Source organism: Drosophila erecta, unplaced genomic scaffold (assembly GCF_003286155.1).
Source record: "Drosophila erecta strain 14021-0224.00,06,07 unplaced genomic scaffold, DereRS2 tig00000279-arrow-arrow-pilon, whole genome shotgun sequence".
Lineage (NCBI taxonomy): Eukaryota > Metazoa > Arthropoda > Insecta > Diptera > Drosophilidae > Drosophila > Drosophila erecta.
This window is the reverse complement of record NW_020825216.1, coordinates 505,299-520,648: the sequence shown is the minus strand read 5'-3', so window position 1 is coordinate 520,648 and position 15,350 is coordinate 505,299. Positions and strand designations below refer to the sequence as shown.

The window sequence follows — 15,350 nt, the reverse complement described above, 5'->3', positions numbered from 1 at the left end:
AACACAATTGCTATCGCACTTTGAAGCACGTACCTCTGCGTTCGGATACCCGGACATACTTTTAAGTCCACAGCCCCGCGGAACTCATCAGTTGGCCGTAGACCGTGCCGTCAGCCGCAACGAATCCTTGCTCCGTCTGGAAGATCCAGGACATCATGGATAATCCCGCTTATGTTATAGACTGCGAGCGCGAGTTCGGTGAGTGAAAGAAAGAAATGGTTCTTAGTGGTTGCTACGGTTCAAAGTGAGGTCTAGTATAACATGGAAAGAAAAGAACAAAAATAATAAGTTGTGAAATGTCAGATGCTAGATATTTTAGTAAAATCTGCATAAACGTTTTTTTTACTAGTGAAGTTGGTAAAAAATATCCCAAAGCAATGGTATGTGTTGAATTAAAGGCCATACTTAACTTGTTTTTGTTTGCTATGCTTTATTATTGCCAAAATGACTTTGTTTTTCTTGGTATACATATATAAGATATATGCGGTATATAAGATATATATGCGGTATATGCCCATCAGTTACAGATTCAATTCTATATCGTATGCATATCGTTTATACGTATGTTATTGTTAATGAATTCAATTCTCGTGTCTTTGGATGCAGATGCAGTTTTACTATCTCTCCCTTTCACTTTCTCTTTCTCTCTATCTCTCCCTCTTCTCTAGCCCACTTTCGTGAACTAGCTTTCCCGCTTTTTCGCTTAGTGTAGTTGGTTTTTGATAGGTTTGCATTTAGTGTTTAAGTATGTGAATAGAACGAGCCAATGTCACGTCACACATCGGTTATATGCCCCATATATGTATACTCGAATAACCACATATTTGTTCTTAGGTTGAGCACGCCAGGTTTTATCTTGAGAAGCAAAGCGCTTATGGGTAATACGTCAGCTATTTATAGGCGACTTTATAGTACGAATATCTTATGGGTCATTAAAGTTGTAATTAGGCTTACATTTGTTTATCAGATAATACAGTTCCAAAACTAATATTTTTGTTGAATTTTTTGAAAAGTGTTACATTAATAGTCTGAGATACTTTTTGGGAATGTGTAAAACCTATGAATTGGTACGAGCCAATTTGAATGTAAAGTACAGCGAAATCGTAATAGGGGCATATTTAGAATTACATAATATAGTGTGCATATACCGATATCTGATCATGACATAGTCCTCTTTGCGTGAGGCGATTGTGACTTGGATTGTGTGTGATTCATTCCGATGCTGAATTGTAGTGACATTTATCCGCTTCCCCGTTGGCAAGGGGGTAAACTCCTTGGCTGGGTTACTGGTTACTGGTAATTGGTTATTGGTTACTAGTTACTGGTTACTCGTAAACTGGTTACACTAGGGTTGGCTAATTATTGTAGTTGGTGTAGCGTTCGCTAGCTGCCTGGAAGCAGTGTCCTAGGTGGGGTGAGTTTGCTGCTGAGCTTGGTGAGGTGAGCCGCCTGTGTGATCCGTGATCCGTGATCGCTGATATCGAGTGATTTCCTACTGAAGTGGGTCCCGTAGTATGCGTGTGTGTCCCTTTGGAGTGTGTTCTTGAATTGAGTTGATTGAGTTGGGTGGAGTGGAGTGGAGTGTGGTTGGTACATCGACTATCGTTTAGCTATGGTTTCAACTATCCTTTTGCAGTAGATAACGTTTATTAACCTCTATATGTGGCCAGGCCTGGCTACGTATATATGGACCAGTTTATAGCTCAGTACTGATACAAGTTAAGACTTATATGTAGCAGAAATAAATATACAACCGATCTACTTGCTTTGGCTTTAGTTAACATTTTAGAATAAGCGATTAAAACTTTTGTTCCTAAGTTATTACTATAAATCGTTCAAATTGTTCAATTGCAAACGCATTCTACGCATTAACTGAGATTATATTTGTACGTGTTAATTTCAATATGAAATGTCTAATATCTCTATCAATTTGGAAAACATTAATTGAAATATTATCCTGCTTATGCCAGTACTGAGCTTAACTGAGTTATTTCTCCATTGATATAGGTATGACAAGGTATGGAGGGTATTTCTGCCCATGTGTTAGTCATTTCTTTTTTGGGGCATTTACCATTTCTGTGAGCTAATCTCCAATTCCGATCTTGACTGTAGTGTATATTTCTCTATATGCATTACAAAAAAAAAAAAACTATGAACCGCGATTGGGTGAATCCTGATTGGGTCCAGTCCCTTACTTCTCGAAGATCAGCTCGCCGGTGAGGAACGGATTGAGGTAGGTCTGCGCCTCGTAGCCAGAAACGGAGGCAGTCGTGGTCCTTCGTCGCCCGCCGGATTGCGCCCCGTTCCGCCTCTCACCATGGACATGTCCGTGGGCGTGATGTGAGGGACGCTTCTCGTCGCTGGGGCTCAGGATCAGTGGAATGGGCATCGAGGTGTATAGCTGCAGTTGTGGTGCCTGGACAATGGTTCCTGCCGCCGGATTCAGTGGTGCGTCCATATAACCATGTGGCAATGTGGCCGCAGTGGCCAGCGACGCATCTCCTCCGGCTGTGGCTGTGCTCGGCGTGGAACTGGCAATTGAATTGGCAATGGACAGTTTCTTTTGACCACCGGCTCGAGATCTATGATGTTTGTAGTGACCCCGATGTGTCTTCCGCTTCAGGTGACCCATTCCGGTCACTTCCACCGGCGGCGAGGTGTCCAGGATTAGGGGCATATGAGACTGCTCCGGATCTGCATCCAAGTTGCCCAGGCCCAACTGATCCCCACCCATCGTTTGACTTATGTTGCCGGGTAGCGGGCTATATGGACCTAAAAGCGGCTTCTTGGGCGGCTCCCTGGGATGTGGATGGGGATGCGGATGTGCCTGAATGATGGTGGCCGTGGCAAAGACCTCCTGGAAGCGATTGTTTGCCTCCAGCTGTTGCAGTTGCAGATGTTGGCGCTGCAGCAGTTGTTGGCGTTGCTGCTGCATGTGGCTCAGGATGCGGTACTGCTCGAGGATGTGCTTGTAGAACTGCTCCGCGGTCACTTCCGATGAGTTCAGGAGGCGAATGGCTATTTTTTCGGGTATCACAATTTTATCTGCAAGAATTCGAAACGAATTTGTGTTTAATAGTGCGATTTAAAGTTTAAAATCAGCTGACGACAGCATTCATAGGGACTTATACAGATTTGATTAGTTTGTTACCTATAGGTTTTACTTTATTAATATCTTAACACGTTTTTTATTCAAAATCATTTCTTATGCTTGCTGTGACTATGTTTTATGCCTATTTTCTTAACGCCTTTTGCGAGCAAACACGCCTATTTTTGCAAGTGAATTTTCTAATTTGAAGGGGGCAAAACTTCAAAAGCGAACGCAGCAAATTACATTTAGCTCTGGCAAAGTGCATTCTCGCTCTCATAAATTGCAATTCGTTTGCCTTTCTGGCGTATAACTTTCATTGAGCTCCCAGATTTCGCATTTAATTGCATCAAATTAGATTTATTGAACTGCAAACTGCAAATAGAAAGTACACCAAGGAAAGCTGCACCCTAGCGTGTTTGGGGCAGCGGGTGGCTGGGTGGTTTCGGGAGGTTTTGGGTGGTTCGGGTGTAGTCGTGTGCATGACACCCCATTGACCTAATTTCGAGTTGATTTACAAAAACTGAACAAAAAGCCAAGAATCAGCGGAAGGATGAAGGCGGAACGAGCTCAAACCGAAGCGAGTGGAATATTGTGGGCGGCTTTTAAACGTCCTTCCTGAGAAAGTGTTGCCAATTGCGATATTTTGCCAAGGAATTTGGGTCCCTTCTATTTAAACTTAGCTGTGGGCTAATAACAACTACTTGTGCCATGGTCTATTACATAGTGCTTAGTAATAAACTAAACTCAGACCCTTTCTTCATGCATGCATGTTATCATCGAGTTAAAAAGGAAAAATTGCTTTAAATCATATCAGATATGGCAGTACTTAACCATATTTGTTCGACAGCGTGCACTTTACGTTGAAAACACTTTATATTGAGGCTACAAAAAAGGGTCAACATTATCCTGCCAGCCATCCAAGCCCATCGGTAATGGCTAACTACTAATGGGTAGCCCAGCCCCAACGTCAACCCTAATACCCATCCCCAACCCAATCGTAATACCACTAGCTCTTAACTCTGGTAGCCTAGATTCGGGCTTTGTCCCAGATTGACCGCTGGCCGCAAATTACCCGGCGCGTGATTGGTTTCTGGTTTTTTGGTCGCATGGTCACTGGTCACTGGTTGGCAGTCATCAGTTTGTGATGGAGCAGTTTAGCCGATGATATAGAGTACAGTGATGTGGAGTACAGTGATGTGGAGTACAGTTGATTAACCGTCGCCTTACCGCAATGCGTGGCCTTGGTGACAAATGGCCGGATGGTGGGGTCCCAAATGAAGATGTAGTACAGGGATAGCATGATGGCCGCCAGCGAAACGCAAAGGACATAGACGGCGACGGTCAGGATGCGGATGACCTTGCGGTTGCTCTGCTGCGGCTGGTAGCATCGGCTTATTGTCTCCGTGGGCGGCAGTTTCACTTTCTCCTCCAGCGAACTGTGTTTCGAGTTCATTTTTGATTCGATCTATTCGTTTTTGATTGTTTCGATATGGCTCTTCTTGATTTTGGTTGCTGTCCTAAAAACTTATTTGAATTCTCTTCTCGTGTTTTTTTTTTTCTTTTTTGGCAGTGTCCCGTTATAGTCTAGGATTTTGTATTTGTTTGATAAATGCAAAGTTCTTTTCGGTTTTTAGCTAGCCACATTCGATTAGTTTCACATGTAAATGATATATATTTGATTTGAATTCATTTATTATCGTTGTTTATGCGTGGCGAGCTTAAAAGTACAAAAAAAGGGCGCGCAAAAACTTGTCTGCCAACCGACGCGTCGAAAGTGTGAAAGCGAAATGAGAGCAGAGAGAGAGATTCTGACAGGAGTTGGTACCGTTTTTCGCCTTCGTTCGCTTTTGCAGTTCCTGCTTCGTGCGAGAGCGAATCGGTCTCTCTCTCTCTCACTCGGTTTTTCTTCCTTCGTGGCAACTTCGGCTGCCTTTTGGGGGAGCATTAGCGTTGCATTAGCGATCTTCGCTTTTAATTTCATTCATAAAATCCATCTCTCTCGCTCGTGCTCATTTGCATTTTCGGCTGCCCACGCTCACTGTTGTTTCTTCTGTTTTTCAGTTTATTTTTTTTTCTTTTTGTGTTCTTCTCATTATTTGGCTGGCATTCCTTGAAGGCGAAATAAAAACAAAAACAAACCGCACGTCGGCACGTTGCCGCTCTTTGTGTGTCAAGTGCAGTTTTCACTCCCTCGAAAATCAACGCTCCCCTTTTTGCGTTCTATTCACATACGGAAATTAAAATGCGCGCTTGAATTAATTTTCCATTACTTCAACGATTTCAATGCCAATCAAATGTTTTGCCAATTTAGGCGATTTTTCGCATCGACAAAATCAAATGTTGTGCAATTTGTGGTAGGCCCTTATTGGGCGTTGGGTGGTGTTTGTGGGCGTGAGCGTGGGCGTGGGCGTGGCGGTGCACTGCTGGCTTTGACAGCAACCTTCGCAGGTATCGCGAAGGACGTTCAAACTTTCGCTGCCCCGCCCCCCATAGCCCACCTTTAACCCGCCGTGCACACCTTCGTTTCCCGTTGCCTTCGGCGGGTTAACAAACTGCAACTGGGTCACTAGGACAAGACGAGAGAGAAAATGGGAGAGAGCAACAGAACGAGCAAGAGAGAGCAAAGGGAGAGAGCGAAACGAATGCAGTGCTCGGCGTATTGAAATGCAGACGTGCGAGTGAGAGGGCCGAACGGTATTGCAATGTTGGCCATTGATTTTGTTGTATAAGTTCCACACACACACACACACACAAAGTGCTGGGAAAAGAGATAGCCAGTCGCACACCCACATGCATGTGCAGTTACAGGTGAACTTCAAAAACGGAAACACAGGATGGCAATGCCCAAAAGTATGCAACAAAAACATCGAAATGTGCAGAGTGATATTTATCATATCTTGAACACCCTAGAAACCTATAAACATATTTTATAAATATGTCACAAATTTCAAAGTAAATCTCAGGGTTTTATTAATCAAAAGCTAAAAAAATAATTTAGAACTTTACGAGGTTATTTAAAAGAAAATCTTAAGAGTCGCTAGTGTTATAGTGTTCCAGAAAGATCTACAGGCGCATCTTGTTCGCTAGAACAAAGCCCCACTGTACTTGCACTTAAATGCATATTCATCATGTGGGCCAGGATGTAGGACACGCTCACACTCACACGCAAGTTCACATGCATTTGCCGAGCAGCATTGTTGCTAAGTTTCCTTCAAGGAGTTTAGTTCGCCAACGTGGCCAGGTAGAGCTCTCATCCTGCCTGCTCTGGCCTCGAAATGTTTTGGGCCCGGCCTATTGCATTTTCCATTTTCCATTTCCCATTTCCCCCCATTTTCCGCTTCCGATTGCCTGCAGCCATTTTGCCCATCGCAAGTTTAAGGATGGTTTATCCATCTGCTAACTTATGTGCAGACAAAGCTGATTAAGCAGCTCGGGCAGCCGGAACGATGGGATAACTTGGGCGATGTGCCTTGGCAAGCGAGTAAGGGTAAACTTGTTCCCCCAACATGCATGATACAGAGTTGGATACACATAATTAAACTTAAACTTTTGCTGGCGGAAAGTTTCTGGGCCAAAAACTATGGGCGAGAAGGGTGCTTTATCAACTTAATAAGAACTAATAGCATGACTGGAGTAAATTTGTGCGCCGGAAAGATATTGGCTTGAAATAATTAGACCAACAAGGCTTGCCATTCAAAGTAAAATTTAAAATCAAAAAATGCTGAGACAACATGGCGTATGAGTAACAAAAGCGGGACCCTCTAATATAACTCATACGCCACATGTGCCAGAAAGCAGCAGTTAACGAATGTTGACAATCACCTTTAGGGGGACACCAGAGTTAGTTTCTCTTCGATGGACCGCTGCATTGGATTCTTACCAAAAATGAAAGAACGCTTCTCATGGTTGGGTGCTTTTTTAGTGACTGAGGTGAATGGATAACCAGGCCGCTCTAGCCAAAGGCAGGCGCCTTCTTCTGGCCCTTGTAAACGGGTGGCATGCGTGAGTCCCAGAAGAAGATGTGGTAGATGGACAGGAAGAATCCCAGACAGCAGAGCCCGCACAGATAGATCACGATCACAAAGTATCGGGCAAACCGCTCGGTGCACGTGGGCTCCGCGAACACAATCTCCTCCAGCTGCGGTGACTTTGGCACGTACGATGTGGCACAGGCACTTCTGCGCGGGGCACTGCTGCTGGCCAAGCGCACGCTGCTGCCACTTCCGGTTCCGGTTGATCCCCTGACCGCTTCCTCCAGCACCTCCGCTTCCTCGCTCCTCACATTCGATTCGATGAGATTGACGATCTTGGCCAGATTCGCCATGCTGGCCGCATTGCCCAGGCCCACTCTGCTGGATTCCGACGTAGTGGACATTACTGCGGATATATACTGTTCAGTTCGCGATGCGCCAACTACTGATTTGGAATCGCCACCACGATTAAATCAAAATCACACGAATGACGCCATATCCCCCCGGGCTGTGGATAGTGCAGGGCAAATGGGAATTGGTGGTTCCAACTCTGCGGTTCGGTGGCACGTAGCAAAGCGGATTAGTTTTGTGCCTGGCTGTCAACTTTTGATATCGGCCGCGGGGGCTAATTAAGCCACCAAACCAGACCCGCAAACAGTGTTGACTGCTTTTTGCCAAATAAAATCTCTTCAGCGGCGGCCAAGCTAACCACAATAGCATTAAACTACTTTTGCCAGATGTTAGGGCAAAGTGTAAAGGGCATAAAGCCCTCTGCAAAAAAATAACTTCTACAGGAATGGTCAAATAGGAAAACATGTTATGCAAGTAGTAATGATTAGCGTTGATGCACAACAGTAATGAGAAAACCCGAAGAGCAAAAAGTATAGCATACTTTTTCGCGCAGCTCCTCAAGATTTAACCTCAGTGAATATTTGTGGGTAGTACGTTTGAAAGCCAATCTAATTAGGTAGCACCGATAAAACTGACAAATAGCCGAGCTGACAGCACTGTCTACGAATGGCCCTAAATTCAGTCCGTTGTCGTGGTCAGTTTCACGTGGCCACTCACCCAATTCCGGTCACTGATGTAGCTGGGAGATGGCTAACTAACTGGCTGACTAGCTGCCCTTCACCGTCCGATCCTAGCCAATTGGATGCGTGTGCTTGAACACGGGCAGCGGCGGCATGCGGGAGTCCCAGATGAACAGGTAGTAGACCGCCAAAGTCAAGCCCATACCGCTCACGCCGCCCATGTAGAGCATCAAGGTGAGCAGGCGGAAGGTCTTGGACTCGAAGAAGTCGTTCGACTTGGGCATCGGGATCTCCTCGTCCTTGGCCTCCTTGACCACATCGGCCAGGTTGGCCATCAGTGCTGATTGTCCGCTCATGCTGTCGCTTCTTTTCTGCGATGTGCTGAGTGGGGAGATATACAATGCGATATAGAAAAAGGTGGCCAATTGCAACCGTAACCGCCTCTTCGAACGAACTGAACACAATTGAGCAAGTGCTCCGACTGTCCGTGGATCTGGTCTTTGGTTCTGTTTCTTTTGCTGTTCGTGCTTCCTCGATTTTCGCATTCCGCTCGACGGTTTTTTGCGGTTTCTTTGGGTTTGGGTTTGGGCGTGGGCACCTAACTTGGCTCGGGGTGGAGGAGCGGGTTGGACTCATCGTCTTGGCGGCCACGCTAATAAGATTCGCCAGTTGCACTTTGGGTATCCCAGCCGAGCGCAACCCATTCCAACCGGATCCGCATCACGTGCTGCGTTCTTGGACGCCGTCGACGACCACTTGACCCGGTTAGTCGTCATTGCTCCAATCCTGATTCCACACCCACTTCGCTTTATTCTTCTCCCCCTATTCTTTCCGTTCTGTGCATATGTAGATTCTATATTCATGTTTGGCCAGGGAAATGAAAGTGACGTCGCTGATGGGCAGTGCGTCCAAGAAGGTGTAACCGAACTATAAAGCATCTGGAACTTGTTAGCGCGTTCACATGAATGGTATCGATTGCTGACCTCGAATACAAGTATTTGAAATGGAAGTCTGATATTATAAGTTTATTTAGTTTATTTATCCTTAAACTGCTTATATTTCCTTCTCTTGTAACTGGTAAATATTTGCGCATTTGTATTCAAGGGCATCGCCTCGTCGAGAGTTTCACTTGGGCACTCGTTGCCCCCTTTGCTAGCATTCCCAAATCCAATTAGCAGCAGTCTGCCCTCCTTCCCTCCCTGCCTGCAATTGTGAAGGTACTGGTACTTACCACCCGGCTGGGTCAAGTGGTCAAATGGCCAAATGGTCACTGGTACTCGTGCACCTTCTGCACTGGATGGCCGCCAATGGAGACGGGGAACTTGAGGTGGATGTCCGGCATGCTGGAGTCGAAGAACATGAGATAGTAGAGTGCCAGCACCATGCCCAGGCCACTGATCCCGCCCAGGTACAGAAAGATCGAGATCATGCGGAAGGTCTTCGATTCGAAGAAGGCTGCTGGCGGCTGCTCCTTGGGCAGACGCACGTCGTCATTTTCCTCCTGCTTCTCGCCCAAATCCAAAGTGGACGTGGCCATGATTGAACGCCAACTGAGCTTGGATTCCCTGCAAAGCGAACTGCTTGGGAAAAACTTTAATTATTCCATAAACTCTAGGGTTTCTCTTTGAATGACAATGATTGACTGATCCCTTTTGATTGGTAAACTGGAAAAAAGCAAAATTAACGGTTGACAACTAACTTAAAGATACACGGATACTTGTGCTATTTTTGATTTGAAATTTACAGCATACCTATGCAAATAAGCGATGTTCTGAATCAAATGGTTATGCCTATAATTTATGGATTGTATCACCCACATTTTCGCTCCGTGCAGCAACCATGGCTGGCGCTCGCGAGGAGAACCTGTCGGAGAAGACGCGGCCCCACACTTTCGAGGAGGCCATCACGCTGACGGGAGTGGGCCGCTTCCACTACAAGTTGCTGCTCATCTGCGGCCTGTGCTTCATGGGCGTGATGGTGGAGATCATGGGCGTCAGCCTGATCATGAACCAGATGAAGTGTGACCTTCAGCCGACGCTGGAGCAGCAGGGCATCCTGGCGTCCGCCGGGTTCCTGGGCGTCGTCCTGAGCTCCCACGCCATGGGCTTTCTGGCGGACACTTGGGGCCGGGCCACCACACTGCGATATGCCCTGTGCCTCAGCTCTGTGTGCTCCATTGTCTCCGCCTTCTCGGTGAACATCTGGATGCTGATCGTGTTCCGCTTCCTTACGGGCTTCTTCATCTCCGGCGGACAGGCGTGCGTGTTCAGCCTGTGCGGCGAGTTCCATGGCTCGGGTTCGAGGATCAGGCATGTGACCCTGCTGTCCGGATTCCTTTGCACGGCCATGATCTTTGCCCCCGGTGAGTTCAAGTGCTTTTAAATTCAAACAGTGAAGTGGATTATGATTTACATCTTATATACTTGTAGCTATGGCAATTGGTATTTTGCCGCTGCGGATCGAGACCATTGTCCTTGGAATGCGCTTCTCGTCCTGGCGCGTTCTGCTCCTGGCCAATGTGTCCATTTCGCTGCTGGCTCTGGTGGGGATCAGCGCTCTGCCCGAAACACCCAAGTACTTGCTGGTCCAGGGGCGTGGCGATGAGTCGCTGGCAATTCTGCGCACCATTTTTGCCAAGAACTCTGGCCGAGATCCCTCGGAGTATCCGGTCAAGGAAGTGGCTCTGGAAAGCGGTGGCGCAAGCTTGTCCGATGTCCATGGCTTTCTGGACGCAGTGCGCCTCGTTTGGCACCAGACAGTTCCGCTATTCCATCGCAGCCGCCTGTGGCACACCCTGAACATCTGCTGCATCCAGTTCCTCATCTATTTCCTGGCCCAGGGCATCTTCATGTGGTTCCCCACCATCCTGAACGAGTTGGGCACACGCAATGGCGAGGATACGCTGCTCTGCAATGTCCTGCAGGATTTCAATATTGCTTCTGGGTCTGGAGAGGACGTGGCCAGCTGCTCCGTGGAAGTGGACACCTCCACTTACCTGGTGATGATCATCATCGGCGCCTGCTTTGTGTTGATCTACCTGATCTTTGCCTACATCATCGACTATATGGGCAAAAAGAATCTGCTGAGTGAGTAAACCAAACTAGCGCGATTATTGCTCATCTGATCATCCGACTGATCATTATCCGTTCCAGTGGCCTGGATGGTCCTGACCATAATCTGCTTGGTGGCACTGCACTACGTGGAGCAGTTCGCCCTGGTGGTGATCTCCCTGACCATTGTGATGGCCATTGGCAACTGCGGCGGCCTGGTTAGCACCATAGCCATGGAATTCTATCCAACCCACATCAATGCCATGGGCATGTGCTTCATCATGATGGTGGGTCGCTTGGGCGCCGTGGCGGGCAGCAATATCCTTGGACGCATGCTCTTCGCCAGCTGTGACCCGATCTTCTGGGCCCTTTTGGCCCTGGTGGTGCTCCTCTGCACCTTGGGCTTCTTCCTGCCGGAGAAGAAGCGAGCGCAGCAGAAGAAGCCCTCTGCCACAGCGAAGGCTATTGTGGCTGCCACCACCAGTCCCATTTTCGCTATTAACTCCAAGTAGGATTAGGTAATGCTAGGTAGAGAACAACCCATCGATTCACTCATTCAAATGGCATCCTCTGTCGCTGGGGAGAACTTCCGATATCTTAAATACTGTATATATTAAAAACACTTTCCAAAGATACTTTTTTTCAATATGATTAAATATATATTTATACGCTATTATAGTCTAAAGTAGAGTATTCGTAAGCGTGATACAATCAAGGACTTCTGCAAGTCCCACACCGAGTTGTGCATTAAAAAAAGAACACATTTAAATATGAAGTTAAGCTCTTTATAATGTTTAGGAATGGTGTTGGCAAATAAAACTCCACCAGGTTACACGCAAATGGCTGAGGAATCAAGAGCGGGATCAAGAGCAGCCGCCTTGGAAATGGGATATGGATTAGGTAAATGTTTGTGCCCATTCCTCCGCCAGTGGCGATGGATGTTGTCACCGTGGCAAGAGGCACAAGTAGAAGTAGCTGCATTAACATTCCAGGCATTCGTCGCTGGGCGCAGGGGATGGTGGTCGAGCGGTTCGGGGAGGACTAAACGCATTCCAAGTGCCGTCGCATCACCAACTTCAACTTCAACTGCAACTGCTACTCAAGGTGGCGTGTGGGGCATACTAGTCACTTGCCTACTAGGCTATACTTTTATTCTGCCCAAGCAATATAAAGTTGTTGTAGATGGATTTCTTGTCCGCTCAAGGGTTGTCCGCTCAAGAGAGAACTCGGTAATTTGCACTCAATTCACTTGTATTTGAATCGTAATGTTAATGTTTCTCAGCATATTTGCAGCACTTGTTTTACAGGGTAGAGCAGAATCGAGTTACCCAAACGAGTTCTAGCCAACTTGGCGGCCAGTGTGGTTGTGGGCCTTTTTTATTTTGTTTGTATTTATTCAGCAAAACGGTATTTGCTCCGCCGGCTGGTCACAGTCTGCGCCTGCGTCTGCGTCTGCGTCTGTGGCGGCACCTCCAACCCGTCGATCAGGTAGGAAATGGGCAACCGAGCAAGTGAACAGGTAACCAGGTAAGCAGCCAAATAGCCAAAGAGCCGGGCTAGCTGGCCAAGCAACAAACCGTTGCCAATCATAACACACACGTTGCCACAGTGAAGCCAACCGACGCCGCGACTATGAGACAGTGTCATTGCGGATTCCTAACGCCGATTCCAACTGCAAGTCCAATTCCGATTACCTCCGCCACAATCCCTGGGCCCAAGAAACGATCGCCGGCCATTGATTGCCTAACTGCGCATTTCTCGGCTTATATGGCATTGGCCAGATAACCACCTAACAACTGCCAGTCCCCAGTTCCCAGTCTTCAGTCTTCAGTCTCCAGTCTCCAAGGCCCAGTCTACAGTTCTACAGTTCTTCACTTCTCCAGTTTACGTTTCGGTACTCCGGTGTCCGTCGTCTGAGTGTCAGATTCATCTTCGTTCTGGTCCCAATGCCAGTTCCATTAGCCAACGGCATTGCCATTGCCATGGCCATTGCCATCTTAACATCGCCGATGAGCCATCTGTGGGGGCTAGCTGGGAATCCAGTCCACAGTGCAGGCAGCCCACAACGTCTTGGCCACCGCCCAATGCTGGAGGTGGCTCCGAGTTCACCATCGGAGAAACCCCGATTTTCATTCTGACAAATTTAACAAATATCGTTATCAACAGATGCATCTGGGTCACCTGTTGCAGATACAGAAACAGATAGAGAAACGTAAATGAGTTGGCACAGTAAAAATGGCATAATCACTTGGCAAGAAATAATTGAGTTGGATTTGAAACCATAATAAAGATATATTTCATTATTTTCGATGATTCGGGGTCACCATGTTGCATGGATATTGTGCTGGATACCATCGACCGGCCCACTTACCCATTATGCTGGCCAGTTAGCATCGACATTAACTCAGTGGCGGTATCGCCTCCTCCAGTCACAAATGCCATGGTAATTGCAGCAACACTTGCGATGATGGTTACTAATGGCGATGACAATGGAAGTGTCTAACCGCGGAGACAGCTTCATTTGCTTCTGGGTCACGATGCTCGGTTTCTTTGTTGCTGGTGTCGAATGACTTGGGACATCATTGGTGCCGCAGGTGCTGGGCACAATTCCATCCAGACCAGGTGGGCTCACGGAGGGAATAAACATGGCGCACGCCCCAAATGGAGCAGCATCTGCCGGCGTGTGACAAAAATAGTTAAATAGCCGACTTAGCCAAATTGGCACTTGGCGACCAAGAAGGCAGGAGATGCACTTAAAGAAATGTTAATAGCACACTTTAGTTAAAGAGTGTATCAATACAATTCATTCGTCTTAATAAGTCCTAATTTGTGTAGGAGTTCATTTATTTCCATTTTATTGTATATGTTTATTGAAAGTCGGTGCTTTTCCCTGAGTGTAGCTGCAGACAGCAGTCGGAGCAGAGATGGATTTAGAGACAGCTTTAGAAGTGCGTTGAGGAATTACAATGATGACAGACGGGAGAGGAGCAGGAATACGGGGCAGGGAAGGCGTGTTGGTCCGCCTCCCGACCAGGTGAGTCTGGGGTAAGGGGGGGTTGGTGGGGCAGCGGGCGGACAAAGTGTGCCGATGGATAGCTAGCACGCCAAGTGGGAAGAATGAACGAGCAACTGAGACGGCGACAGACGCCAAATTCAAAAGTGGACTGCGCATGCGTGGAATGGGAATGAGAACGAGAACGCGATTGCGATTGCGAACGGAGCATCAGAGAATCGGAGAATCGGGGAATCGGGGAATCGCACTTGACGAGTTGGGACAGAAACAACTTTGTTGCCCTGACTCCCATGTCGAGCTAATGAAGCGGGCCAAGAGGTGGTTTGGTGGAGCGACCAGGAGGACGCCCGCCAAGTCAAACGTTATTTAATCACAATCGGCAACAACAACAGCTCCAGCCTGCCTGGGTGAAGTAGCTACGACAGGTGCTGCTGCCGCAGCGGTACTGAATCCAAAGGAATGCATCAAGGCACAACAACAAAAACACAAGTCCCAAAGATCGAGGCTATCTTTTCGAACTGGAATATACTTATCACTACTGCGCCAAATGCATTTGTAACTTCTTTCAGTTGATGAGCTGAGTACTGATAGCAGTTTTGAAAACGTTAATGTTTTAAACGAAATTGGGCAATTAATAGGGTTAGTAACATAATTATTTCAACTAAAAGTCACTTAAATCCAAATATAAAATGGTAACAAGTTCTATAAGCTAATTCGTTTTAAGGAACCTCGAATTAAGGAGCTTTGTTAGTTCGCATTCTTCTGGGCCCAGGAATTCTTCACCTTGCTGCTGCTAAAGACATCATGCTCCCAGGTGCCCGAAAGAAGAGGGTATTAAGCAAAAAACCCGATGTGGCAGCCAAGACTCTGGAAGAGGCAGTCGCAGTGGCGTGTGGAGTATGCAGGCGCGACGGCCAATCAATTCTCAGAAATGAAAACGCCGTCTTCGGTGGGTATTACCGTTGCTGTTGTTCTGCTTCTGCCGCTGGCTCTTCTGATTCTTCTGGCTCTTCACATTTCTCCGCCTTGTTGTTGGCACAATTGTGCGATGCAACACACAGCAACAGCCACATAAACAGAAAAGAATGCGAAGAAATGCAAAATGCAAACACCACGAACCACAACACAACCACTTTCCAAATGCATTCATGGTGTTTACCGTTTAAATGCGCCCAGTCTACAAAGAGAGATAGA

General features: G+C 47.0%; 5 protein-coding genes across 5 annotated transcripts; 1 reads left to right on the top strand and 4 right to left on the bottom strand.

Moving 5' to 3' along the window:
- The first annotated feature begins 6 nt into the window (after positions 1 to 6).
- LOC6551347 (synaptic vesicle glycoprotein 2B) lies at positions 7 to 12,318 on the top strand. Its single transcript, XM_001977045.3, has 4 exons — positions 7 to 198; positions 9,928 to 10,455; positions 10,523 to 11,179; positions 11,246 to 12,318. Exons 1-4 carry the CDS (start codon positions 156 to 158, stop codon positions 11,653 to 11,655), a joined length of 1,638 nt encoding a protein of 545 aa, XP_001977081.2. The 5' UTR covers positions 7 to 155; the 3' UTR covers positions 11,656 to 12,318.
- Positions 490 to 4,875, bottom strand: LOC6551320 (mediator of RNA polymerase II transcription subunit 29). The gene is made up of 2 exons (XM_001977049.3): positions 4,319 to 4,875; positions 490 to 3,045 (listed from the first exon to the last, which is right to left on the bottom strand). Exons 1-2 carry the CDS (start codon positions 4,542 to 4,544, stop codon positions 2,192 to 2,194), a joined length of 1,080 nt encoding a protein of 359 aa, XP_001977085.1. The 5' UTR covers positions 4,545 to 4,875; the 3' UTR covers positions 490 to 2,191.
- LOC6551349 lies at positions 3,012 to 8,542 on the bottom strand. Its single transcript, XM_001977047.3, has 2 exons — positions 8,131 to 8,542; positions 3,012 to 3,045 (listed from the first exon to the last, which is right to left on the bottom strand). The coding sequence occupies exon 1, from the start codon at positions 8,447 to 8,449 to the stop codon at positions 8,204 to 8,206; it is 246 nt and encodes an 81-aa protein (XP_001977083.1). The 5' UTR covers positions 8,450 to 8,542; the 3' UTR covers positions 3,012 to 3,045; positions 8,131 to 8,203.
- On the bottom strand, positions 7,044 to 7,466 carry LOC6551350. Its single transcript, XM_001977048.1, has one exon. It carries the CDS (start codon positions 7,464 to 7,466, stop codon positions 7,044 to 7,046), a length of 423 nt encoding a protein of 140 aa, XP_001977084.1.
- On the bottom strand, positions 9,361 to 9,630 carry LOC6551348. The gene has a single exon (XM_026983016.1). It carries the CDS (start codon positions 9,628 to 9,630, stop codon positions 9,361 to 9,363), a length of 270 nt encoding a protein of 89 aa, XP_026838817.1.
- Positions 12,319 to 15,350: the final 3,032 nt, after the last annotated feature.

What these genes read in the sequence shown, in the direction of transcription:
- LOC6551320 (XM_001977049.3), bottom strand. Translation starts at nt 4,544, where the DNA reads ATGAACTCGAAACACAGTTCGCTGGAGGAGAAAGTGAAACTGCCGCCC. An exon ending in CACCAAGGCCACGCATTGCG is followed by an intron (nt 3,046 to 4,318) that starts GTAAGGCGACGG and finishes GAATTCTTGCAG; the next exon opens with ATAAAATTGTGATACCCGAA.
- LOC6551348 (XM_026983016.1), bottom strand. Translation starts at nt 9,630, where the DNA reads ATGGCCACGTCCACTTTGGATTTGGGCGAGAAGCAGGAGGAAAATGAC.
- LOC6551349 (XM_001977047.3), bottom strand. Translation starts at nt 8,449, where the DNA reads ATGAGCGGACAATCAGCACTGATGGCCAACCTGGCCGATGTGGTCAAG.
- LOC6551350 (XM_001977048.1), bottom strand. Translation starts at nt 7,466, where the DNA reads ATGTCCACTACGTCGGAATCCAGCAGAGTGGGCCTGGGCAATGCGGCC.
- LOC6551347 (XM_001977045.3), top strand. Translation starts at nt 156, where the DNA reads ATGGATAATCCCGCTTATGTTATAGACTGCGAGCGCGAGTTCG. An exon ending in AGACTGCGAGCGCGAGTTCG is followed by an intron (nt 199 to 9,927) that starts GTGAGTGAAAGA and finishes CGCTCCGTGCAG; the next exon opens with CAACCATGGCTGGCGCTCGC. An exon ending in GGGCAAAAAGAATCTGCTGA is followed by an intron (nt 11,180 to 11,245) that starts GTGAGTAAACCA and finishes TATCCGTTCCAG; the next exon opens with TGGCCTGGATGGTCCTGACC.